At 45.9% G+C, this 20,810-nt stretch overlaps 1 protein-coding gene and 1 long non-coding RNA gene across 3 annotated transcripts in view; both read right to left on the bottom strand.

Annotated features, from left to right (window-relative positions):
* Positions 1-18,351, bottom strand: part of LOC127470390 (uncharacterized) — a 155,186-nt gene extending 136,835 nt beyond the window's left edge. The window contains exons 1-3 of the long non-coding RNA XR_007904284.1: positions 18,208-18,351; positions 18,032-18,049; positions 16,323-16,490 (exon numbers count right to left, since the gene is read on the bottom strand). This is a non-coding gene — a long non-coding RNA (uncharacterized LOC127470390). The remainder of the gene's footprint in view (positions 1-16,322; positions 16,491-18,031; positions 18,050-18,207) is intronic.
* Positions 18,352-19,213: 862 nt separating this feature from the next.
* PI4KA (phosphatidylinositol 4-kinase alpha) overlaps positions 19,214-20,810 on the bottom strand; it is a 58,359-nt gene continuing 56,762 nt past the window's right edge. For both annotated transcript variants that reach the window (XM_051785780.1, XM_051785782.1), the window contains exon 55: positions 19,214-19,909. In XM_051785780.1, the coding sequence (XP_051641740.1) occupies positions 19,858-19,909 (52 nt within the window). In that variant the 3' untranslated portion in view covers positions 19,214-19,857. The remainder of the gene's footprint in view (positions 19,910-20,810) is intronic.

Below are 20,810 nucleotides of genomic sequence, written 5' to 3'. Positions count from 1 at the left end.
CCTGGCATTTCAAATAAAATTATTTAAAAATAAAAGTTGTTGAATGGTAATCCTGAGGTAGTAGGTGGAGACGACATAGAATACTGTGTCTTTCTACCTGTCTTTTTGCTGTATTCACAAAATGGTGGGCTCCTCACTCCTTAGAGTCTATCACCACACAGACCTCAAGCTAAAATAGCAGACACATAAAAATCATGACATCCTGACCGTACAGACACTGCTCAGAGCAAATGCAGCAACAGAAACCTCACAAATATTTATTTGGCTGTGGGAATCACTCTTTTGGTCATTGCTGTGCTCTTGCCATAACTTCTGTGAATAATGAAGCTTCAGGCTTTCCATGATTGTCTGCATCAGCAGAAAGCCACTTGCCTAAGTCTTTACAGAAACAGAACAACAAAACTAATCCCAGCAATATCGGCACCACAACTATTTTCAGTGTTAGGGAATGTAAAACATTAGTCATTTAACCACAAACAGTGACCACAGTTATGAAGTGCAGGCAGCTGTTTAAAAGACAACCTATGACAAAACAAAAAACTCATTCCCCACCCTTCAAAATGGCACAGAAATCCAACAACTGAATAATGAGCAAATTCAAGAGGAAAATTCCATAGAGTAGGGCTACATTTGTCAGGTGAATTATCTTTTTGTTTGGTATCCCACATCCTGACACTCTCCAGACGCATGGAGCTGCCATGATTTACCAATATTTCCTGAACACAAAGGGCTTCCAAGTCAAACCAGAGGTCATGCTGACCCCACTAGCTAAGGCTTTTAATCCTCATGAGCCGTGTGCAGTCTGATACAACTTTACCCTCATCAAACTGTTACCTGTTCCAAGTGTTTGCAGATGTTTTCCAGCTGTGTCAGAGGCTACCATTATGACTTTGTTGTTAACAACACTTGAATGGTTTCCTTTAAAAATAGCTCAGGCCCACTTAGGCTACAAGCACTGGGGGTGAGGTAGAAGGCAGGCTCAGCACTCACAGCCTGCTCTGCCAGGTGTTGCCACGTGAAACAAGAGCAGCTCTCACACAGCAGGATGTGGGAACCAAATCTCTGCTTGGGCACTGGCAGCCCTTGCAAAGGTCTTTCCAAACTATGCCTGGGGAGAAAAAGAGGTCACCAAATTGCTTGTTTCCAAGTGGCTTCTGCTTCAACATTGAAGCAGCCTGTGCCATGGGTACATGAAGGTACGTTCTACAGGGACATGGCACTGGCTGGAAACTCTTCAGGAACTAAAGGAGAAAACATGCATGTTCTCAGTTGGGAAAAGCAAGAATGCAGCAGTAACTTTTCATTCAGGATTGGTGATACACAAACCAGGAACAGGCATTTGCTCATCCTACAGGGAAAGAGGGAGTGAAGGGGAACTCCTTGTTTCCTGTTGCTGGGGTGGCCATTAATAACACTGTTCTCCTCGGGGCACCCTGATGCAGATCTTTGTACTGCATTCATTGACTGAGTCCACAAAGGTTCAGTCCTCCTTTCATTTGGTCCCATTTCCCAGTAGGACACACTGCAGAGAGCACAACCATGGACAGATGTTAGGGCACACAGCAGGGGCTGTGCTGTGTGTTAGGAGTGTGTGTGAAAACATCTGAGCTCACAAGAGAAACTCAGCAGCTCCAAGATGGAGTTTCTCCTTCAGTGTTCTAGTTAATTATGGCTTACCTCACTTCTCCCCTCTGAAATCCCCTTTGTCCTTTCCACTACTGTGTTATTAAGTGTATCGTGCTCAGCACTGACAGGTGACAAATGAAGCATAAGTTGGTTCAGCACACTGACCCTTCTTGGCAGGGTTTACCCGCCTGGGCCTGACCTTTTCTTGCAGGCTAAGCAAATCTCCCTTGTCTGAAATTCTGCTCTCAGGGTGCTGCTTTGTGGCAAAGAACAGGAGTAGAATCTTCTCCCTTCCCACTATGGGGTTTGGAGGAGTCCTCTCCCAGCACCTCAGTCAAAACCAACAGGGAAGACCAAATACAGCAGCATGTGAAGAATATTCTTTCCATAAGTGAATTATAATGATAAGATTTTTTTTCAGACACAGGAGAAAGGGCCTGAGGGGGAAATGGACAATTGAGGCAATGCCACCTATTCCCTCAAACCAAAGATACTGTGTCTCTCATTAAAATACTGAATTTTACACAGCTGTCAGCAAACACAAGTTTTCCAAAAGAACTGGTCAGCAATAGCCTGCTTTCATGACAACTTGCAAAGAAGGGAGCGGGAGGGGTGATTTGTGCCCGGTACAAAAACAAACCACAAAGACATCCCATGCAACAGACACACAAAGCTGAGCTCTGCACATCAGAATGCTCCCTAGAGGAGGAGTCAAAGAATCAAAGCAAAGGAGCAGTGATACAAATAGCCTGACTTTTTCAAACACATCAAAGGCCAGAAAACAAGTCCCTCTGAACCCCAGGGACCAAGACAGAAAAGATCTAATAAAGAATTCAAATGCCATAATCACATAATCCAATAAGCTACAGTTAAACCAAAACACCTCTTTAGCAAACATCCATAAGTTGGACAGGAAAGGCTCTGAAGTGACAGGCATGGATGGCTCCCTTCACTTCTCCCTGTTAACATATCACCTCCTGTCAGTGGGACAGATCCAAAAGGTTTGTTCTTGGTATCAAATTCCCTCATAGGAAAATGGAAGAGGGAGAAGAGCATCTCAACAAAAACAGCCAGCACAGATCAACCAGTCTCTGAGAGCTGAGCAATGCTGGACTTGCCATGGAGAAAGCTGGTTAAGATATCTATGTGGGAAAGATGAGAAAGTGTAGAGGCTGAGAAAGACAAAGGGAAGAAAAACATCCTCTTCAGACTGCTGCCAAGGCAAGTCTCTTTCTGTATCCTCTGACAATATTCCACCCTTTGTTTTAATTTTATTCTATGTTCCTTCTTCTCTTTCAGCCCCATATGATATTTTCTTCCTTGTAATTTCTGAATTATATTACCTGGGACTCCATCAGTCATTCTGCCCAAGTACCTGCTCCCCCAGGTGCATCTCTTCCATCATCTCCCTGCCAGGTTTGCCAAACAAGGCAATGGTTAACTTTGCCATGGTCCAGCAGTGGCAGCTGCACTGAGTGTTGTGAGTGTGAGGCAGCTGACCCTGATGCTCCCATACAGCACTCTGCTGGGTTATACATGCCAGAGAAAGAAGCTCTCCATTCCACATTGCTATCAGGAATGTTGTCCTTCCATTGAAGGACTATCCCTTTCTCCTTCCATGCTCAGACACGTGAAAAGGAACAGACTTAGGAGGGAATTCTGACCTCATCTGAGGAAGCAGATCCAGACTTACAAACCTTCCTTTGACACAAAGGCCATCCATGGCCTAACTTGAGTAATCAGGAAGAACAAGTTTTGCTGACGTATGCATCCCTTAGGTATTTGCTTTTATACCAGCTCCTGAGTACAGTCAGTGAGCAGAGAGCAGTAAATCTCTGTGAAACACAGCAGGGGATGGCAGCACCAGAAAGGGTCATTTCCTCTGGCAGAGACTAGAGCAGGCAAATACCGTTCAATGGGTATAAAGGCGAAGGGGCCCTCGGCTCCTCTGATATGTCTGTATGTACAAAGGATCTGCAGAACCCTGAGGCTGTGCAGTGAATCTGTAGAATTAAAATTCATAAATACACCAATATTGTACTGAAGTATTCCACTCTTATGACTTTCCTTCCTCTGCAGCCTCCCATCATTAGCCTCTCTTCTACCATACAAGCCATGTGCTAATCTCTGTTTTCTCTGAGTACAATATTCTCATGAGATACCTTATAAAGTGCTTTGCTGAAATCTAGCTAAATGATGTCTGCTGATGATTCAAGACAGTTAAGCTTTCTTATTAAAGAAATACATTAAATAGTTACAGGCACGAGGGCAGTTACAGAAATGTGGACTCGAATGTTGCGGCAGAGCCTTAGAAAATGACCTGTGTGCTCAGTGCAGCAGCAGTTTAGGACCTGATACCTCAGTTTTCACAGCAAGTACAAAGTGTAGGCACCTACACAAAATGGTGGCAAGGCATGAGGACGAGTGCTGGACTTCAGTGAAAAAATACTTTTTCCTTTCTGTAAGTAATCATTATGGAGGAGAGCACAACTCAATGCAGCCACTACAGTTCTAAGAGTGGGAATTAACTTACTGGAAAAGGTTGGGCAGTAACCCAGACATATGACCCCCATCTGGAATAAAGCCAAAAAGGGTCATCAGCTCTTTTAAACTTCTTGCTTTATGCAATATGAAATCACTTTTTGTTGATGTACAACATGACAGTATTGCATAGGGTATTCAAGAAAAATCCATTACCTTGATGTGCCACATACATATCCCTGCAACAGAGCAGTGTGTGTGAGCACATTCACACCGATCATACAGTGAATTTCAGAAAGAGGGATAGAGCAGAAATGGGAGAGAGTGGTGAATTGTTGTATATGATCTTTTACATGGTGAGTTATCAGTTGATTTATGTAGCAAGAGTCCCACAGAGTTAGTTCATGATAAATTCATGAGGCATGTGCTTTTGATCGTGCAGTGCTCTTCTTATGTCTTGCCATTTCCAGCTCCCTCTTTATCCACCTTCCAGAGACAGTATTCTATAGTTTACCCTCGTAGGGTAAACTGGTGCTATGGACAGTAAGGACAAGTCTGCATTGGTTGCCTCTTCTGACATGCCACATTCTGGAAGGGAAGAGATACTTTAAGAAGCCAGAAGTCTGGGAGTTAGAAGTGCTTGGAGGGGTTAAGTCTCTCCCAGTATACTCAAGCATGTATGTCCATATGAGAAAGACAGAGCTGACAGGGACCAGTTTTCAATCAGCTGGCTTAAGACAAGGATGCTCCATACTGTACATGCCAAAAGCACTCCCAGCTTCACAAGGAGCTTAGTGGACAGATGACTTTCCCTGCTAAACTCTTCCAAGAAAAAGATGAGAGAAGCAGTGTCATCTTTTAAAAGTGTAATTTAAAAAGTGTATCAGTTCCTTGTTTAAGCCTCAGATGTCATAAGGTTGTCACTCATCCCCAGTTTATAGCTATCCTGCACAAGCACAGCTGTGCCTAAGGAATCACTGGAGACACTGCAGCCAGCATGGAGCCCTGCACACACTGACCACCAGACACCTGAGCAGCCTTTTGGAAAGGTTGCACAGCCCACATACTGGTACTATACTGCTCTGAATAGGCACCTTTCAGATCAACATAAGGATAACTCAGAGCACATCTGGACATCCCCCTCATTGTCAGCCTCAGCTCTGCTCTCACTGAAGCCAGCAGGAATCTTGGTGAACATCACATGGGAGCCCATGGAGTCAGGGAACATAACCCTTCTCAAACCCCATATTACTTTATGGTTTGCAATTGCTCAGTATCCAGAAACAATGTTCCAAAGCTAGTTTAAAGGCACAAAGGCATCCTTGGGTTATTTTTACTGGGACACCTACATAGTAGGAAGAGCCAGGATGGCATTACTCCAGTGACATGACAGTAACAAACAATTGCATGACAAAGTGATGCAACCTAGAGAACAGCCCAAACTGACATATCTGCAAATTGGAATCTGCTCCTGCACCTTTGCAAATAGTGACCTGTGGGAAGACTGCTGCTTTTCAGCACAGAGCTCGATGGGAAGATCTCTGGTATTTGAACCAAGTGCTATGGTCTGAAGAACTGTGATAAGGCCACATTTCAGAGTCAAAAGACTGTGTCCACCAATGGATAAGGACCACTGGCTTGGAGCAAGCAACCACACTGGAGCATGCATGCTTCAGTGAGAGAGTAACCAGACCTGATACATTAGAGAAAGACCTATGTCTCATTTTCCCCATCTGTAGGACTTTATTGCTGAGAGAGACAGACAGGTGAGGAACTACACGAGCTAAGGACTGTGTGCCAAGCTTGAACATTCTTGCTGGGAGGGATATGCCAACCAGGAGACATTTGCTTACATTAAACACCCAGTATACCATGATTTGTTAAAAGTGAGGCCCTTTGGAGTCCAGATACTCAGGTCTGATTTAGCATGTGTGGCACAAGAACCCCTGTCCTTTTAAACATCCTCAGTAACCGTGGCACTTTGGGAGACACAATAATTAGCATAATTGTCAATTCAGCCTCTAATAATGTACAATGCGCTCATTAACCCAATTAACCCCACACAGCACAACAACCATCACAAACAACGCAACTGATGCAGCGAAGGGAATGGACTCTTGACAGCCCTGCCAGAGCCCAGCAGGATGACATGACACTTGTGAGGGCTGAAGGCAACTCCCAGGGGCAGGACCCCCACCCAGCTTGGAGATGTGGCACGCTGCCACCTGAGCTGGTGTTAGCCATGTGCTCAGCCTTCTTCAGCCCTGTCTCAGGGCAACAGAGGAGTTTCTCCTCCCCCAAGGTTTTCCCTGATACATTTAATTAACCACTATGTATCAACACCCACATAAGCACACCCCACTTCTCCACTCCCCCCTCTCCCTGGAAGAGTCTCAGGTGGGATTCACTCGCCTGCTTTTGCTGCTGCTTAATTCAGTCAGGCTGGTAAATAATTCAGCAGGCACTCAGCCAACAAACAAACAGGCAGGCAGCACAAATGGCCAGACAGGGAGATGGAAGAATGAGAGACAGAAAGAAAAACCAAATGTGAGAGTGACAGCTTTTGCAGGACCTCCTTTTCTACAGGCAGGACTTCAAGCTGTGCCTACTTCTTCATCCCCTGTGGTTACACTCTCATCTTGTAAAGAAGCAGGGAGTCTGTCCGTCTGACACTGCCATGACCTACTGACAACTCACTGGTGGGGGCCCCACTGGATGGTCACCCAGCCTTCTGATTCACATTTAGAGGGAGCTTCAGTGCCTTGCTTACACTCTTTAGCTTTGAAATCTCTCCATGATGGGCACCAGCAGCTCTTGGGTTAGAGCTGGGCACAAGAGTCTGCATTGTTGACTCAAGTCTGTTTAGGCCTCTGTTTTCCCAGCTGGAGAAGAAATTAAAATCCTTCCCTGCTGGGGTCCCATCAGGCCCAACAAACAGGAGCAGTGCCAGGAGCCTGACAGTTCTTCAGATGACATGCCAAGGCTTGGCACTTCCAGTCCAGGGCTCACAGAGCAATTTCAACGTGAGGCTCTTCACATCACCCTCTGTTGCTGACAGGCAAACAGACCCAGGATGTTTTGCTGACCTTCCCAACACAATGCAGCTCATCAAATGACACAACTGAGAAAAGGTTCTCATTCTGGCAGCTCTGTGTACCAGTCACACCATTTAGGTTATCTGCATGAGCAACCTGTGGGACTCTTGCATCCATGTAGGATGCTGACTTTGCAGAAGCTGGTTGGAGAGAGGATACATTATGGTGTTAAAACAGCATCAGTGAAACTTGGCTAGCAAAGGAGACACGAACTTCTGATTTTAGCTGGAGGACGCAGTTAAAGGCCAAGCTGTTACCCACTTGCTCACTGTGTGTAGATATGGGCAGCACAAGAGAAGAAAGACCACATGATTCTCACAGGTATCTCCCCTCTTTTCCAAACTACAACAGTTCTCTGAGTCTCCATCAGTTTCCTGGGTTGCATCAGCATGCAGCAAGTGAAGAGGCAGCAAGCACCAACTTGTAGAGTATCAGTTCTGAAGAGATTCCCTACCCCCAGCCAAACAGAAAGCTACAAACATTACAGGAATCTGCACCAGAGAGGCTCTGCTGCAGGGACATTTCATCCTGTTAAACAGTCCCATTTGCCTCCCAGACATTCTGCAGGAGAGGCATCTTTTCAGAAGGTCCAGGTCCATAAGTAAAAGTCAGTCGGAATAAATCAGAAATCCACACCTACAAGCACTGATGATGATCTGGTAACGTTGCTGTTTCATGCAAGGAATAAGGTTCTTCATAGTTACAGCATGCAGTGCTCCCAGCCCAGAGGCTTTGGAGTTTCCTCTCTGCAGTGTCTGTGCTGGAGGCTGTCAATCCTTCACCACTGGGGAAAGCTACCTTGAACACTGTAAGCCTGGCAGAGCAGGGGCAGGTGCAGGCTAAGAGATAAAGGAATTATTCTTTTCCCCATCCATACTCAGTATCCGGCAGTGGAGGAAGAAAAATGAAGGGTTAGAAGGAACACTATGGAATGGTTTCAACATCCACTGAGCCCATTAATTCTGGAGCAGTCAGAGCTGCACAGAGCCCCAGGGGGTGCTTGGGGATGCTCTGTTCAGCTCCCTCACACATATACTCCAGAGGTACTTCCCAGGCAAAGGAAAGAAGTTGTGCTGTAGAAGAGTGGCCCTTTGGAACAACAGGAGGTCACAAAGGACTTCAGGAGAGCATTAAGATAAGTTTAGACACCATAGTGCTGAGTGCTGGATCTTGCATGTCCAGACACAGCAAGACATCCCTGCAGTACAACACACTGCTTGGAAGGCAGTCATTTTCTTTAAGCAATAAAGAATTTCAGTGCAAAAAAGAAAAAAGGCAATGAATTTTGGAAGGCTTATCAGGGATGAAAGTTACCTGACACTCTGCCAGGAAAAGTACCACATGAGACTGACTGAGCTCCTACTTTCTTCCCTTGTGATGATTCAGTGAACACACCTGAACACTTGGTACAGAAACACATCCATACTACAACTGGCATTCTTGGCCACGAGTGCCCATTGGTTTTACCTGCCCATATCTGCTGCCTGCCCTGACCTGTCCTGGTGTCAGTTTTACACAATGCTTGTGGCAGAGAATGTTGGGCTGAACTATCACAGTGTAAAAAGGAAAGTTTGCCACTTATTTTTCCTGCCTGGAGTCCTGCCACTCCCACCAAACAATGCCTAATCACATGAAGGGTCACAAGAATGAAGAGTCTAAATAAAAATGTATAGAGGAATAAAGAAAATTCCATCTCATTGAATTCAGCTACAGTGTTGAAGCCCAGCAAGGTAACAGGTGTACCTATATTTCAAAAAGGCCCTTGGGTTTTCTGGGGAGCCAGAGACTCAAATGTTGTAAAATGGCAAATTAATTTAGATGTTAATTAAATATAGGAATAGTGATATTGCTGTTCCATGGGCTATGAATAAAGTTTTTGTAAAATTAAGACTTTAGAGTTGTCTGACTGCATCAGTGAATATAGGAAAAGATGGTATCATCAAGCACAAAAAAAATAATTCCAGCCTTATGTAAAAACTGACATCCACAAAAAATATATCCCAATCAAAGCAAAGCTTTGGGATGATTCAAGGCAAACACTCCACTATTCTGTCTACAAAAACAAACAGTCAGCCAAAACATTTGTAGTGGAGTTTTCTGTGGTGCTTAACCTTACATTTATAATGAAGCTTTAACAAAATCTATTTTGAAAGGGCTTTCTACACACATAATAACAAATTAGCATAAGACAGCCTTATTAACACAGCTAGTTTGTTTAACTAGCTATCTGAACATCACAGGAGAAAATCATTGTACAATGTTAATAAGCCAGGAAACTCCTATGCACAAGTTTACTAAAATAAAATCCAAATCTGCAAGCACTATTGGGAGTCACAATGTTAACAAGACCACCCATCTCTCACACTGCTAGGCCAAGACTAGTGAGAAGCAACACAGCAACAGATATTTAGGAGGAGATTTAGGGGTAGCTTACACACAATGTGCTCATTATGTGAATGCCCTGGGTCTGTGCTGACTCCTTGCTACAAGATATTTAACATGTTTGCATGTGCAGATTGTCGCTGAGCTGAGGTGGTAGTGGAGTGGAGAGACATGAATTTCAAAGGAGGTGACAAAGCATTGTACAAACATCTCTTAGATTATCAATTCCCTGAATCTGTCCTTGGAGCCACATAATTACAGGATAGTTACCAAATTTCAGTATGCACAAATATTCCCTTGCAAGAGTAGAAGACAAGCAGGTTGGTTTATTAACATGCTTCATGTGAATATCCTGAGAGTCTCATTGAAAGGGATGAAAAGAGCAATGGAATGATGACTTGAGTAGGTGTACATTGAAAGTAATTACAACAGAAAGAAGCTTCTTCAGGCTGGGGAATTACTAAGTGTTTCCTCTGCCAAAATAGAGAATAAAGCAGCAGGAGCCACAGCTCGATGACCAGTTTCAGAAATGTACCTGCTGGACACTGTGTAATTCAGGGTGAGAGCCCAGAAAGATGCTCCAGGAGAAAGAGGGACCTTTTGCTGGTGGGTAAGGAGTCAGTCAGTTGATCAGAAAGCAACGTGTTCTTGGAGACAAGGCTGCCCCAGCCGTGGCTGAGCCACCATTACACTGTGGTGACTGCTGAGCCAGGTGTGGTGGCCCTGTGGCAAGGCTGTTCAGTGACCTACCAGCCACAGAGAAAATGGGTTAAAAGGGAAGCAGGGCTACTGCTGACCAGGTCTGGATACTGCTCTTGAGTTCATGCCTGGACCCACTTTGGGTGAGCAGGGAAGTCACTTCTTACAGCAGTTCTCAGCAGGGTCATGCAAACCCCTTCTGCTTTTTGCTCAAGGCTCAGGCTGTATTGCCTGAACCTCAGTCTGAGATCTTGTTTCAGATGCACACAGGTCCTCCAAGCATAACCACAGCCAAGATCAGCCTGGTTGCAAGTCAAATGTTCAGATGGTTTCCACCCCGAATCGTAAATCCCACCCTGTCACCTGGAAGGATGCCCATTCTGCTCAAACCTCAGTCTGCATGTGGGGGAAACTTGACACCGGTTCAGTGGAAGGTTTGAAAATCCAGCCTGTGTTCTTGGTTTGTAACAAACCCGCCGAAACAAGCAAAATGCCCTCGGTTTTAGGGTTCATCTGGACCTTGTTGCCAGAGTCATGGTGTCATCTAGTGGTGACAGCTTGTATGGGCACACACACAGTACCCACCTGCGCTTCCCAAACATCCCCTCAGAGCGCAGTGCAACTGCGGGTCTGGTCAATACCTTTCTTCCAAAGTACATCAACTTTCTGAGAGGCAGAACAGCTCCACCATTTCAGCAGAAGCCTTTTGCACCTCGAGGAGAGCTTTTTTGCAAAGGCTCCCAAAAATCAAGTGAAGGGCAAGCTTTGCTTCTCCTACCACTTCTACACAGTTAGTAGGCACAATCTCCTGGGGAAAGGGCAAACACAGTAACTTTGAGGAACAGCAATCATCAACAGGCTCAGTTGTAAACAAGTTTTAAATCCAAGAGTCATTCTCAGCATAAAAGCTGCATCTGCTGAAATGTCCCTTTGACCTATACTGGAATAATGCTCAAAAATCACAGTAATAGATATTAGAGGGGAAAGGACTCCAATTTCAGTTTGTACTTCGAGAGCTCCCTTGTCTAGGCACATGTGCCCAATTCTCAAGAAACGGCAGTTGATTTTTGGATTCCCAATTTACATCCTATTGGATTCAAGTTCAAGAATTAAGCAGCCAAAGCAGCTCCTAAAGCCATAGCACGTCTTTTGCAAGAAATTAAGTGCCTTACATCTCACTTCCAGCATTTCTAAAGGGCCTTGACCCACCACATACAGCATGTGAGAGTCCTGGCAACGTGAATTCCTTCTCCTTGGTGACACTGGGAACTGCTGTACCTGCTGTTAAGCCTACCCTGGTTTTAAGAAACCTTCAATGAAATTTAAGCTTAGGAGTTTTACCTTTCAGCTGAGACGGAGCAGAAACACAAACATGATTGGTTTTCCAGGCTCAGCTGACGGGCAGGAACAAAGTAACCACCAGCCCTGTTCCTGTAGCCTCAGGCACTGCACTGAGTCACTTGTCCCACAAGCTGATAAGAGCTGCATCTCAAAGGAAAGAAAACTCTCCTCAAATTGGAAGAAGGATCACAGTGTCAGCAGAAAGGCAGGGAAAAAATGCTAATTTCAGCACTGTCCTGAAAACCAAGTGGGTTTTCAGGTTCCTGAGGTCTATCTGAGGTTTCATCCCAGATCCAGCTCAGGTGTTTCCTTGGCAGGTTTGTCTTCTGACCTAGAGCTTAATCCTTGCCTCTGATCTAGGCATCCTGTCTGCAAGCTAATGAGCTCAAAATTACTGTATATTTGTGTGGCCCTCTGAGCTCTGATGTGTGACACAACCACAGCTATAGCTGGACTCACTTCTTTCTTTATTGTCCGGGGTTGCAGCCTAAAGGCCAGGCTTGATGCTAAAAACAACGAAATTCAAATCCCAGTTTACATGTGGGGAAAGATGGAGAAAGCACTTCTCAGAACCCAGGCTTCTGCTGGGATACCTCCCAAGACATGATTTTTAAGCCGGGTAACAAGCACAGACCAGGGCTATCTTCATGGCAGAGGATTCCAAACACCTGTCACACCTTGGTGACAGACACCAGGGGAAAACTTTTAAATGGTACTTGCCTGGGCTCAAAATGACTACAGGAACTAGTCAAAATCAATGAGCTCTTTATAGCTGCACCAAAGTGTTTTCTTCTGTTGGATCTGTTTTCTTCCTCCATCCTACCACCTGTGTTCTGCTTATTCTGTGAAGCTTAAAGACTACATGGTGCCACCTACCCACTAAGTCTACTGTGAAGGTGAAGCCCAAGGCAAACTGCTCAAAGGTAAGAGAGAAAGAATGTTAAACTACTGTTATGTGGGGAGGGTTTTAATTTTTAGTAAGTACACAAACCTTAAAATAATGGACAGCTTACATCAGAGTCTGCATATAGAGTACCTTTCACCCCAAAGCAGTTTTCCAAAAATGTACATGCACAGAACACAGAAATGTAGCCACTCTGGAGCTGAATACAGCTGCTGCTCATCCAACACAGCGTGACAATAACAAGGAGAGCTCCTGCAATCTCCACAATAAACCTCTGGGTTTTTGGTAAATGCACTATGGATTTCTGCACACTTGCTATACCAGAGGACACCCATATATTTAAAGGCTTCACCTGAGACAACAATGCAGAGCCAGCAAAATGCATGTCCTTTGGAAGGTCACAAAGCTCCCCAGCAGAACATGCTGGAATACAGACAGCCAGGCTCTTGAGCAATTTCATATCTGATATTCAGGTACTCACGAGCTCTACCACTCAGTGCCTGCCGTGACAGATATGTCACAACTAAAGGTCACGGCAAGGTTTCCCCTGCCAGACTTGCTCGCCTTACAGGAAAGGCAGATTTGTTCTTGCTGGGTTGCTCTGCCCGGTGTCCCAGGCACCGTGGCTTGTTTCGGAGTGCCCTCTGCCGCCCAGCCCGCAGACCTGCGAGTCTGCAGGGAACGAAGCCAGGAATATGAGCGGGAACCGGTTACTGACGGACAGCGGTCAGCAGCGGTCAGCCCAACGTGCAGGTCAGAGGCGCCGCGCTAGAGCCGAGAGCTGAGCTCAGCATCTGGGTCTGCCTAACCTGAGCTCGGACGGTTTGGAAAGCACTGCCTCCGACCAGGGCTGCAGACACAATTGATTTTTATGCCTGTTTTCTGGGGCAACTCTACCTCATCTCACCTCTCATGCCTCAAAAATCTCTTTCCCAGTTCTTCTCATCTGGGATATGAGGTAGAAAAGGCAGCAGATGCCCCTTGCACTGCCACTGCTGGGATTCTTCATTTGCAGCCATGGGAAGCAGCTTTACTCTTCACTTCCACCCAGCCCACGTCATCTGACTGATGAGTAACTTCTGTCTCCAAAGCAAAATAGGAAAGCTGACTTTTGTTCTGCCCGAGTTCAAGATATGGAGGCAGGAATCCCTTTGGGGGTCTCAGGGCCTCTGAAAATTGCACAGAAACAGTTTCTCTGTAGGTGCTAAGAGATCAGATATTCTAGAAGGTTCTACTAACTTACAACCTATAATACTTGGCAAAATTCTTTAGTCAGTCCATTATCCTCACAGCTCCAAGAATCCTTACCTAACCAATACTCCTGTTCAAGCTGATGCAGGCGGCCAGGCCTGATACCAAGGCTGAAGTTTGTGACTCAATACCAGAACACAACATGTTCCTGCAATTCATTACTTGGGTTAATAAAGTTCTTTTAAGCACAACAGCCGTAAGTATCTTATTAGAGCACTCGTTCATGTCCACTCAGCTTCCATACAGGCACTGTCCTGCACAAGAAATAGCTTTGCAATATGTACAGGATTCTCTGTGCAGTGAGGGCAGGTACTGCAAAGCTCTGAGGCGTTTGCTCCAGTCATGTGAAGTTCTCAGCAAGGAAATGGTTGCACAGATGCACACCAAGATGCACACACACATACAGTGTTCACCTGTGTGCCAACAGCTTAGATGTGGCAGTCAAAATGTAACTTGCACTGGGCAAGAGAACTACGTGAGAGCAATATATGATTTTACCCCTCATATTTTTGTTATCCAGAGGAATATTCCTCTGTGAGGCATTGCTCCTATACCTCTACAAGGATGGAATTCCATGACTCAACACTTCTTACATCTGGATCGAAGCTACCACCCCACATGTTCACTCCTAATCAATATATGTAGCTGGCACTGTCTCCTAGATTTGCTGCAATTCAGGCATTTTTTTCCTCTTCCACAGCAAAGCACAATTTGTTTCATCAGGCTTGTCACTGCAAAGCTGAGATTACTTGCTTAAGAACAGACCAAGACACATTTCTAGCTCTGTGTCTTGCCAATGAGGGGTTTTTAATTCCAAAACAGGGTGCGTGTGGTGTCAGGGTACATAGCAGTCTTTGTGTGGGCACTTACACTCATACTCCCAATAATAACTCCCAATTCCCTTCCCCTTTTGGCTGCCATGCTTTCCTTGGGAAGAGATACCTGAATGCAGTCAGATAAGTAACTTTTCCCTTCAGTGCATTGCCAGCCATTGTTATCTGCCTTCCTGATGACTGTGATTGCTCATCTGTGTCACTGTGTCACCCTCCTGGTCTGCTCTCCCTGGCAGGCAGCAGAGCCACGGGTAACACTCACAAACCATAACACAAGCCTGGTCAGGGTTTCTTGCTGCCACAGTAAGAGCTGAGGCTCTGGTGGCTCTGCTGACCCTGGAGAGGGATGTGTTAGAATGACACAACTCACAGCAACACTGACTGCTGTTAGGCAACTGATACTGTACCAGAAATAAACACAACAGCATTGCCTACAATGACAAAGTTCTGGTCACAGGGCTGCTGCAGTGGCAAGGGCCCAGCAGAAAACCACTCCTTTTGGGGAGGCTGTGCTAGTTTGTGAGCCAGCCAGTGCCAGGACTGCACGTTATCAGAGCTCATCTGCTTTTGCCAGCTAAGTAGCTTATCTAATAAATACACTATGTCACCTTACAAACCTTGCTTCTTCAGGATTATAACTCCTGTGACCTCCCAAATGCAGAATCCTTACAGAAGCAAACCCTCAAATGGCATACCGTGGGTAACAGTGTGGGGAAGGGTCCTTTGCACCAGGCCTGGAAACTGCAGCAGCACCTCCAACCATCATTTCGAGGTGCTCTCAGTAACGAGGTTCTGTCAGAGAGCCTTTATCTAGAACTGATCCCGTGCACGCTGTCTCTGAGTGTGCCACGTGCTGCCCAGCAGACTTTAGTCCTTGTTACATGGGACAAACAAAACCACCACGACTTCACACCAAACAGCACAGGCACAGTATTTTTCATAAGGTCACACAATTAATTATGCTTTTAAGCTGTATCTACATTCAGGACAAATTCTTTTGTTTACTGCTCTTTTTTTTTTTAGAGTGTTCATGTGGAAGCAAGGGGAAAGGATGATGAAAAAGAAAAAAAAGTTTAATCTAAACCATTCCTTATTGACCACAATCCCTTCCCCCCTCTCCAGCATTTTTCCACAGAGAACTCTAGCTCCTCTTCCCATGTTTGCTCATTTCATTGGCTCCTCCACCGAGCTCCCATTCCCTGCCCACATCAACCCTGATGCTATGCAGCATGTGCTGGGTGTCTGCAGGGGGTACCACGACCCTGGTACCAGCCAGAACATCACACAGGCACGTTGTGCTAATGGAGGTGGATTGCTTCGCTTCAGTCTCTACCACACATAATGAGATTAGCATTTGAATAGTGCTGATCAAGTTACCAGTAGCTCTGAACTCTGGGTCCATCAGATGCAAATGAATCACTATAAATTTTGCTCCTTTCTTAAGGGCTCTTTATATGCATGGCCAACACAGAAAGAACTGCAGTGGGTATTAGCCCAGGAAGTCTGTCTCTCACCATGACCAGGAATTTCTGAGAGTGGAGAAACCATAGGAGCATCTTTCCTTAGATAATTTTTTTTTAAGAGCAGGTTTTCTCCCTCTTTTTGATGCCTCTTTTCTCCCAGGACTGTGCAGGCATCAGGATGTATTCTAGCATAAGGTTCAGAGACAAAAACCTTCACAATACCTTAATTCCATCTGTTCTTAATTACCTGAGTAACTTCTGAAAGTCCTGCCAGCCTCCTTGCGCCCAGGACATCTCCTTCCCTGGTGGGAGGATGAAGGTAAGGTCTGTGCTGTCTCCAACTGCATTGATTCAGTATCACCAAAGCATCTGCAGTACCACGAAGCGTCTTAGTGTTCTCACCTCCTCAGTCTCCCTGGAAAAAGACACAGTACACATCCCATTTAGGAAAAATCATGTTTAGGGTACTGCCTTGCATGATTAAATGTAAACAGCCTAATCCCCTCCATGGATGCTCAGATATAGGGGAGTCTTGTCCCACCTCTGTTCTGTGGGAAGGAATCCCGAGGAGAGGGGATGAAGGCACAGTCAATTCGTAAAAACAAAATCTGCAGATGTCAGGTGAGCTCAGGCACACACCAAAGCTTCCCTGACACCACAGCAGGAAAAGAAGTTCCAGGAGCTCATCATTCCTACTAACATGGAGTTTTAACACATTCACAACATTTCTGCAACCTTCAGAGCAGAAGGAGTGACAGAACCAAGTTATCTCAAATGCAGTCATCCTAGAGTTTTTAAGACATTACTGCAAACAAGCCTGTTCTTGCAGTAACTCCAGCTGATCACCACATGCAGTTAACTCCAGCTGCTTTCATTTCTCTGGGTCTAGAATCTCATTTGAGTTTTCATTTTACACAGTGCATTTATTTTGAGGTGTAGGAAAGAAAAATTTATGCACATGAGCATTAACTTGAATTAACAAAATATTAGAACTCATCACCTCCCCTGAGAAAAGTAGAAACCTTCACATTTCATCACTCCACCTGCTTCTTACTACAGGAAACCTGTGAGGAAGTTTACCATACTTGTAGTGTCAATCAGCTCCTTTCCTATGGAGCCTAAATAGGTACAATTGGCCGCAGGCACAGAGCACCAAAATTACTCCGTGTCCCAGTTGCTTATATAATAAATCTAAATTAAATCAATAATTAAAGCAGTTCTTGCACACTCGTTCTCCCTAGTGGTCCTCCAAACCTTTTTACAAAGCCAGTGGCAGCTCCCCATTTTGCTAATGAGAAAAGCGGTTCAGAGCCCAGCTCGCTGCGAGCCACCCACTGCACGGGCAACAGACAAGACCCATTTTAACACCCATGGCAAAAGCAGGCATAACTTTTTAATGAAACAGGTGGGGTGCAGCCCTTCCACAGTGGGAAAAGGGCCAGGCGACCCACCGCAAAGGCAGAGCCAAGGCACGCTGCCCTCGCTGCCCCTCTCCTGCTCCCTGAGCTGCGAGCGCAGCAGAGCAGATCCCTCCTCTGCAGGGACCTCCCCAGCCAGCCTGGAGGCGGGATAACGGAGTCCCCCTTAGCAGCTCCAGCTTCCCTGGGACACGCTGGGAATTCCCTCAGCAAAGCAGAAACTCACCCTGGGACACCTAAGAGCTGACTCAGAGGTGCTCAAAAAGGCACAATACCAAGGGGTAGCCGTATCATTAGCTGACCATCCCCTCACGCACACACCACCCTGCATGGCTCGGCTCGGCTCGCCGCCACAGCCCAGCTCCCGAGGAGCCCCGGGAGGCCGGCCGGGGCAGCTACAGCCCCAGCTCTGCCCCCGGGGGCCACAGCGACCCCTCGAAAAGCGAAGCCTTCATGGGAATAGCAAAACCGTGCTCCTTAAACTGGGCGCGGCAGAGCCCCACCCTCAGGGCTGGACCCGCCTCAGCGCTGGACCCACCTCACGGCGCGGCCCCGCCTCAGGGCGGGGTGTCCCTCACGACACCGCCGCGCCTCAGGGCCGGGTCTCCCTCACGACGCCTCCGTCCCCCGCGCTGAGAGCTCTTCGGGGCTGGATCCTTCTCATGCCTCGACGCTGAGCTTTACTCGGGGCGGTGTCCCGTGTTCTCCTCACACATCACGGCTGGGTCTCTCTCAAGACACCTCCGCCCCCCGGCACTGAGCGCTCTTCGGGGCTGGATCTTTCTCACGCCTCAGCGCTGAGCTCTCCTCGGGGCGGTGTCCCGTGTTCTCCTCACGCGTCAGGGCCGGGTCTCCATTATGACACCTCCGCCCCTCAGCGCTCAAGGCTGTGCCCCCTCACCGCCGAACCCTCCTCGGGGCTGTGTCCCGTGTCCCCGTCGCCCCTCAGGGCTCGGTCCCCCTCACGGCTGGGCCCCCTCGTCGCGCGCTGGCCCCGCTGCGGGCCGGGCCCTCCCCTCAGCCCGCCGCCCGCGCTCGCCGCAGCCGCCAGGGGGCGCCCCAGGGCCCCGCCAGCCCCGTCCCTGAGGGGCACGGGCTGGACTTGTGGGGAAACACCCCTAAAGAGGGGAAAAAACCCTAAAGGGGGAATAAAAAACCTAAAGAGGGGAAAAAAACCTAAAGAGGGGAAAAAACCCTAAAGGGGGAATAAAAAACCTAAAGGGGGAATAAAAAACCTAAAGAGGGGAAAAAAACCTAAAGAGGGGAAAAAAACCTAAAGAGGGGAAAAAACCCTAAAGACGGAATAAAAACCCTAAAGGGGGAATAAAAAACCTAAAGAGGGGAAAAAACCCTAAAGAGGGAATAAAAAACCTAAAGAGGGGAAAAAACCCTAAAGAGGGGACAGCCCATGTTTTGAAGAGCTCATTCTAGAAAGACAAGCGTGTACAAAGAGAAAAAGGATCCCAAAGAACTGTGTCCCAGCCCAGGGTAGAATTCCTTTGTCAGCAACATGGGGAAGCTTTATCCTTGGTCCTAGGTTTCAGCTCTTGCACAAAACATTTATTTTATGAACAAAAAAATGTCATTTAAGATGGACAAGCAGCTGAAGAAGAAATCAGCTTTCTCCATTAGAAAGAAAGGTCATAATAATAATGAACAGTACACAAACATGTGGATTTATGTCTATAAACAGCGCAGGGCAAAAGATTTGCGACAGACACAAAGTCTAAGGTCTTTTATTACATTTTATAGATTAAATATATCTTCAGTAGAGTCTCTCTTTTAAAACACACAAAAGGAAAAAATACATTCTTCATGTACATATGAAATACTGACCACGTAGCAGGGACCATGTACAGTGCAAAGTATGAACACAGCTACACAGACATCACCACCTTGGATGATTATCAGGCTTTTTCTACAGTAAAATTGGAACAAGTTAACATTCCTGTTTCCAAAGAGAAATCCATACCCTTCCCTTCCATGGCATTTTGTGGGATTGTGCAGGAAAGGGTTTTATTTATGTTTTAAAGGTTTTATAAAATCCTTGCATTGCATGAAAAATTATCAAACTCCTCAAGCTTTGCCTCTTTCACACATTCAATAATCATAGTACAATTTTATTGTGATTGCAACCCAACTCCAAAAATCCAGGGAAAAACAGAAATATATATAACCTGGTATAGAGAAAGGAATGAATCAGAGTGATTGTTGCATTGTCCAGGGAACATGTACCCACATGTAGACACACACACAGAAGGTGGAAGATAGCGAGGTGTGACAGAGCATCTCCTATTTATCACAAGTTTGGAGTGAGGGCACGGGGTTGCACGTTGCACTTCAGCAGTGAATCTCTAGTGTCTCTCAGTATGGGATGTCATTCTGGTAGTACTGGATCATGTCATATGTCCTACTCCTAAAGAAGAAAAGCAAAGCCAGAAGTAAGTCAAAGTTTAAAAAAAACACTCCACCCATTGTCACAGAAACATTAATCAGGATCCCACAGAAACAAAACATGGGTGAAGGAAATCAGGTGCTAATCAAAACTAGCCCTCCATGCTTTGGAGGCATTATGAAGGCCCAGCTAACTGTTATAACAGCACAAAACATCCTGCTCTTTAAGCTAGGAAATGTATAATGAATGAAGCAAGATCATCAGGGCTGTATGGAGACAAGATTATGTGGAAATAAAGTCATCTTAATTCAGGAGAATGCTAATATTGAAAATAAAAGTGCAGAGGAAATAACAGCATTAATAGCAGCATCTCTGATGAGTGACTGAGCAAACAAATCTCAGCTTGTTACAGATAACTCAATTATCCATGGGCAGAGCTTATTCAGGTCACAGACTAACCATGCCACAGATAGAGAAGCTCAGGCTTGTCAGAACTAAGCTGGCCCTGGGCATTCACAGAGCAGTGTTACTGCCTTCAAACTCCCCAGTATTCATCTAAGATTTGGAGCAGGTGCACCAGCAAGAACTGGAACATCCAATTCAGTTCTAGCAGGGCTGTATCTGAGTCAGTGAGTGGTACTGGTCTCGAGCTGACCACACATGGAACTACACAAGTTTGTATCAGACTCTCCACAGTCTGTATTATCTGGGATAATAAAACATGCACTTAAGATGTTTAACTGTTACATTTACTCTTTAGACTGACCAGCCTTAGCTTAAGTCTTCCTTCCCAGTGTAAAAGTGAGGAGATGCAGCATGTTCAGAACTAAAGCTGCTATCCTGCACTATCTAAATATCAACAACTCATAAATGTTTGATATCTGACTGATAAAACACTATTTTTCAGCTCTGCTCAAAGTCC

The sequence above is a fragment of the Manacus candei genome, unplaced genomic scaffold, assembly GCF_025592945.1.
Source record: "Manacus candei isolate 608988 ecotype Guabito, Panama unplaced genomic scaffold, ASM2559294v1 h1tg000020l, whole genome shotgun sequence".
NCBI classification, from domain to species: Eukaryota; Metazoa; Chordata; class Aves; order Passeriformes; family Pipridae; genus Manacus; species Manacus candei.
Note: the sequence above shows the minus strand (reverse complement) of the source record. Positions and strands in the feature narration are given on the sequence as shown.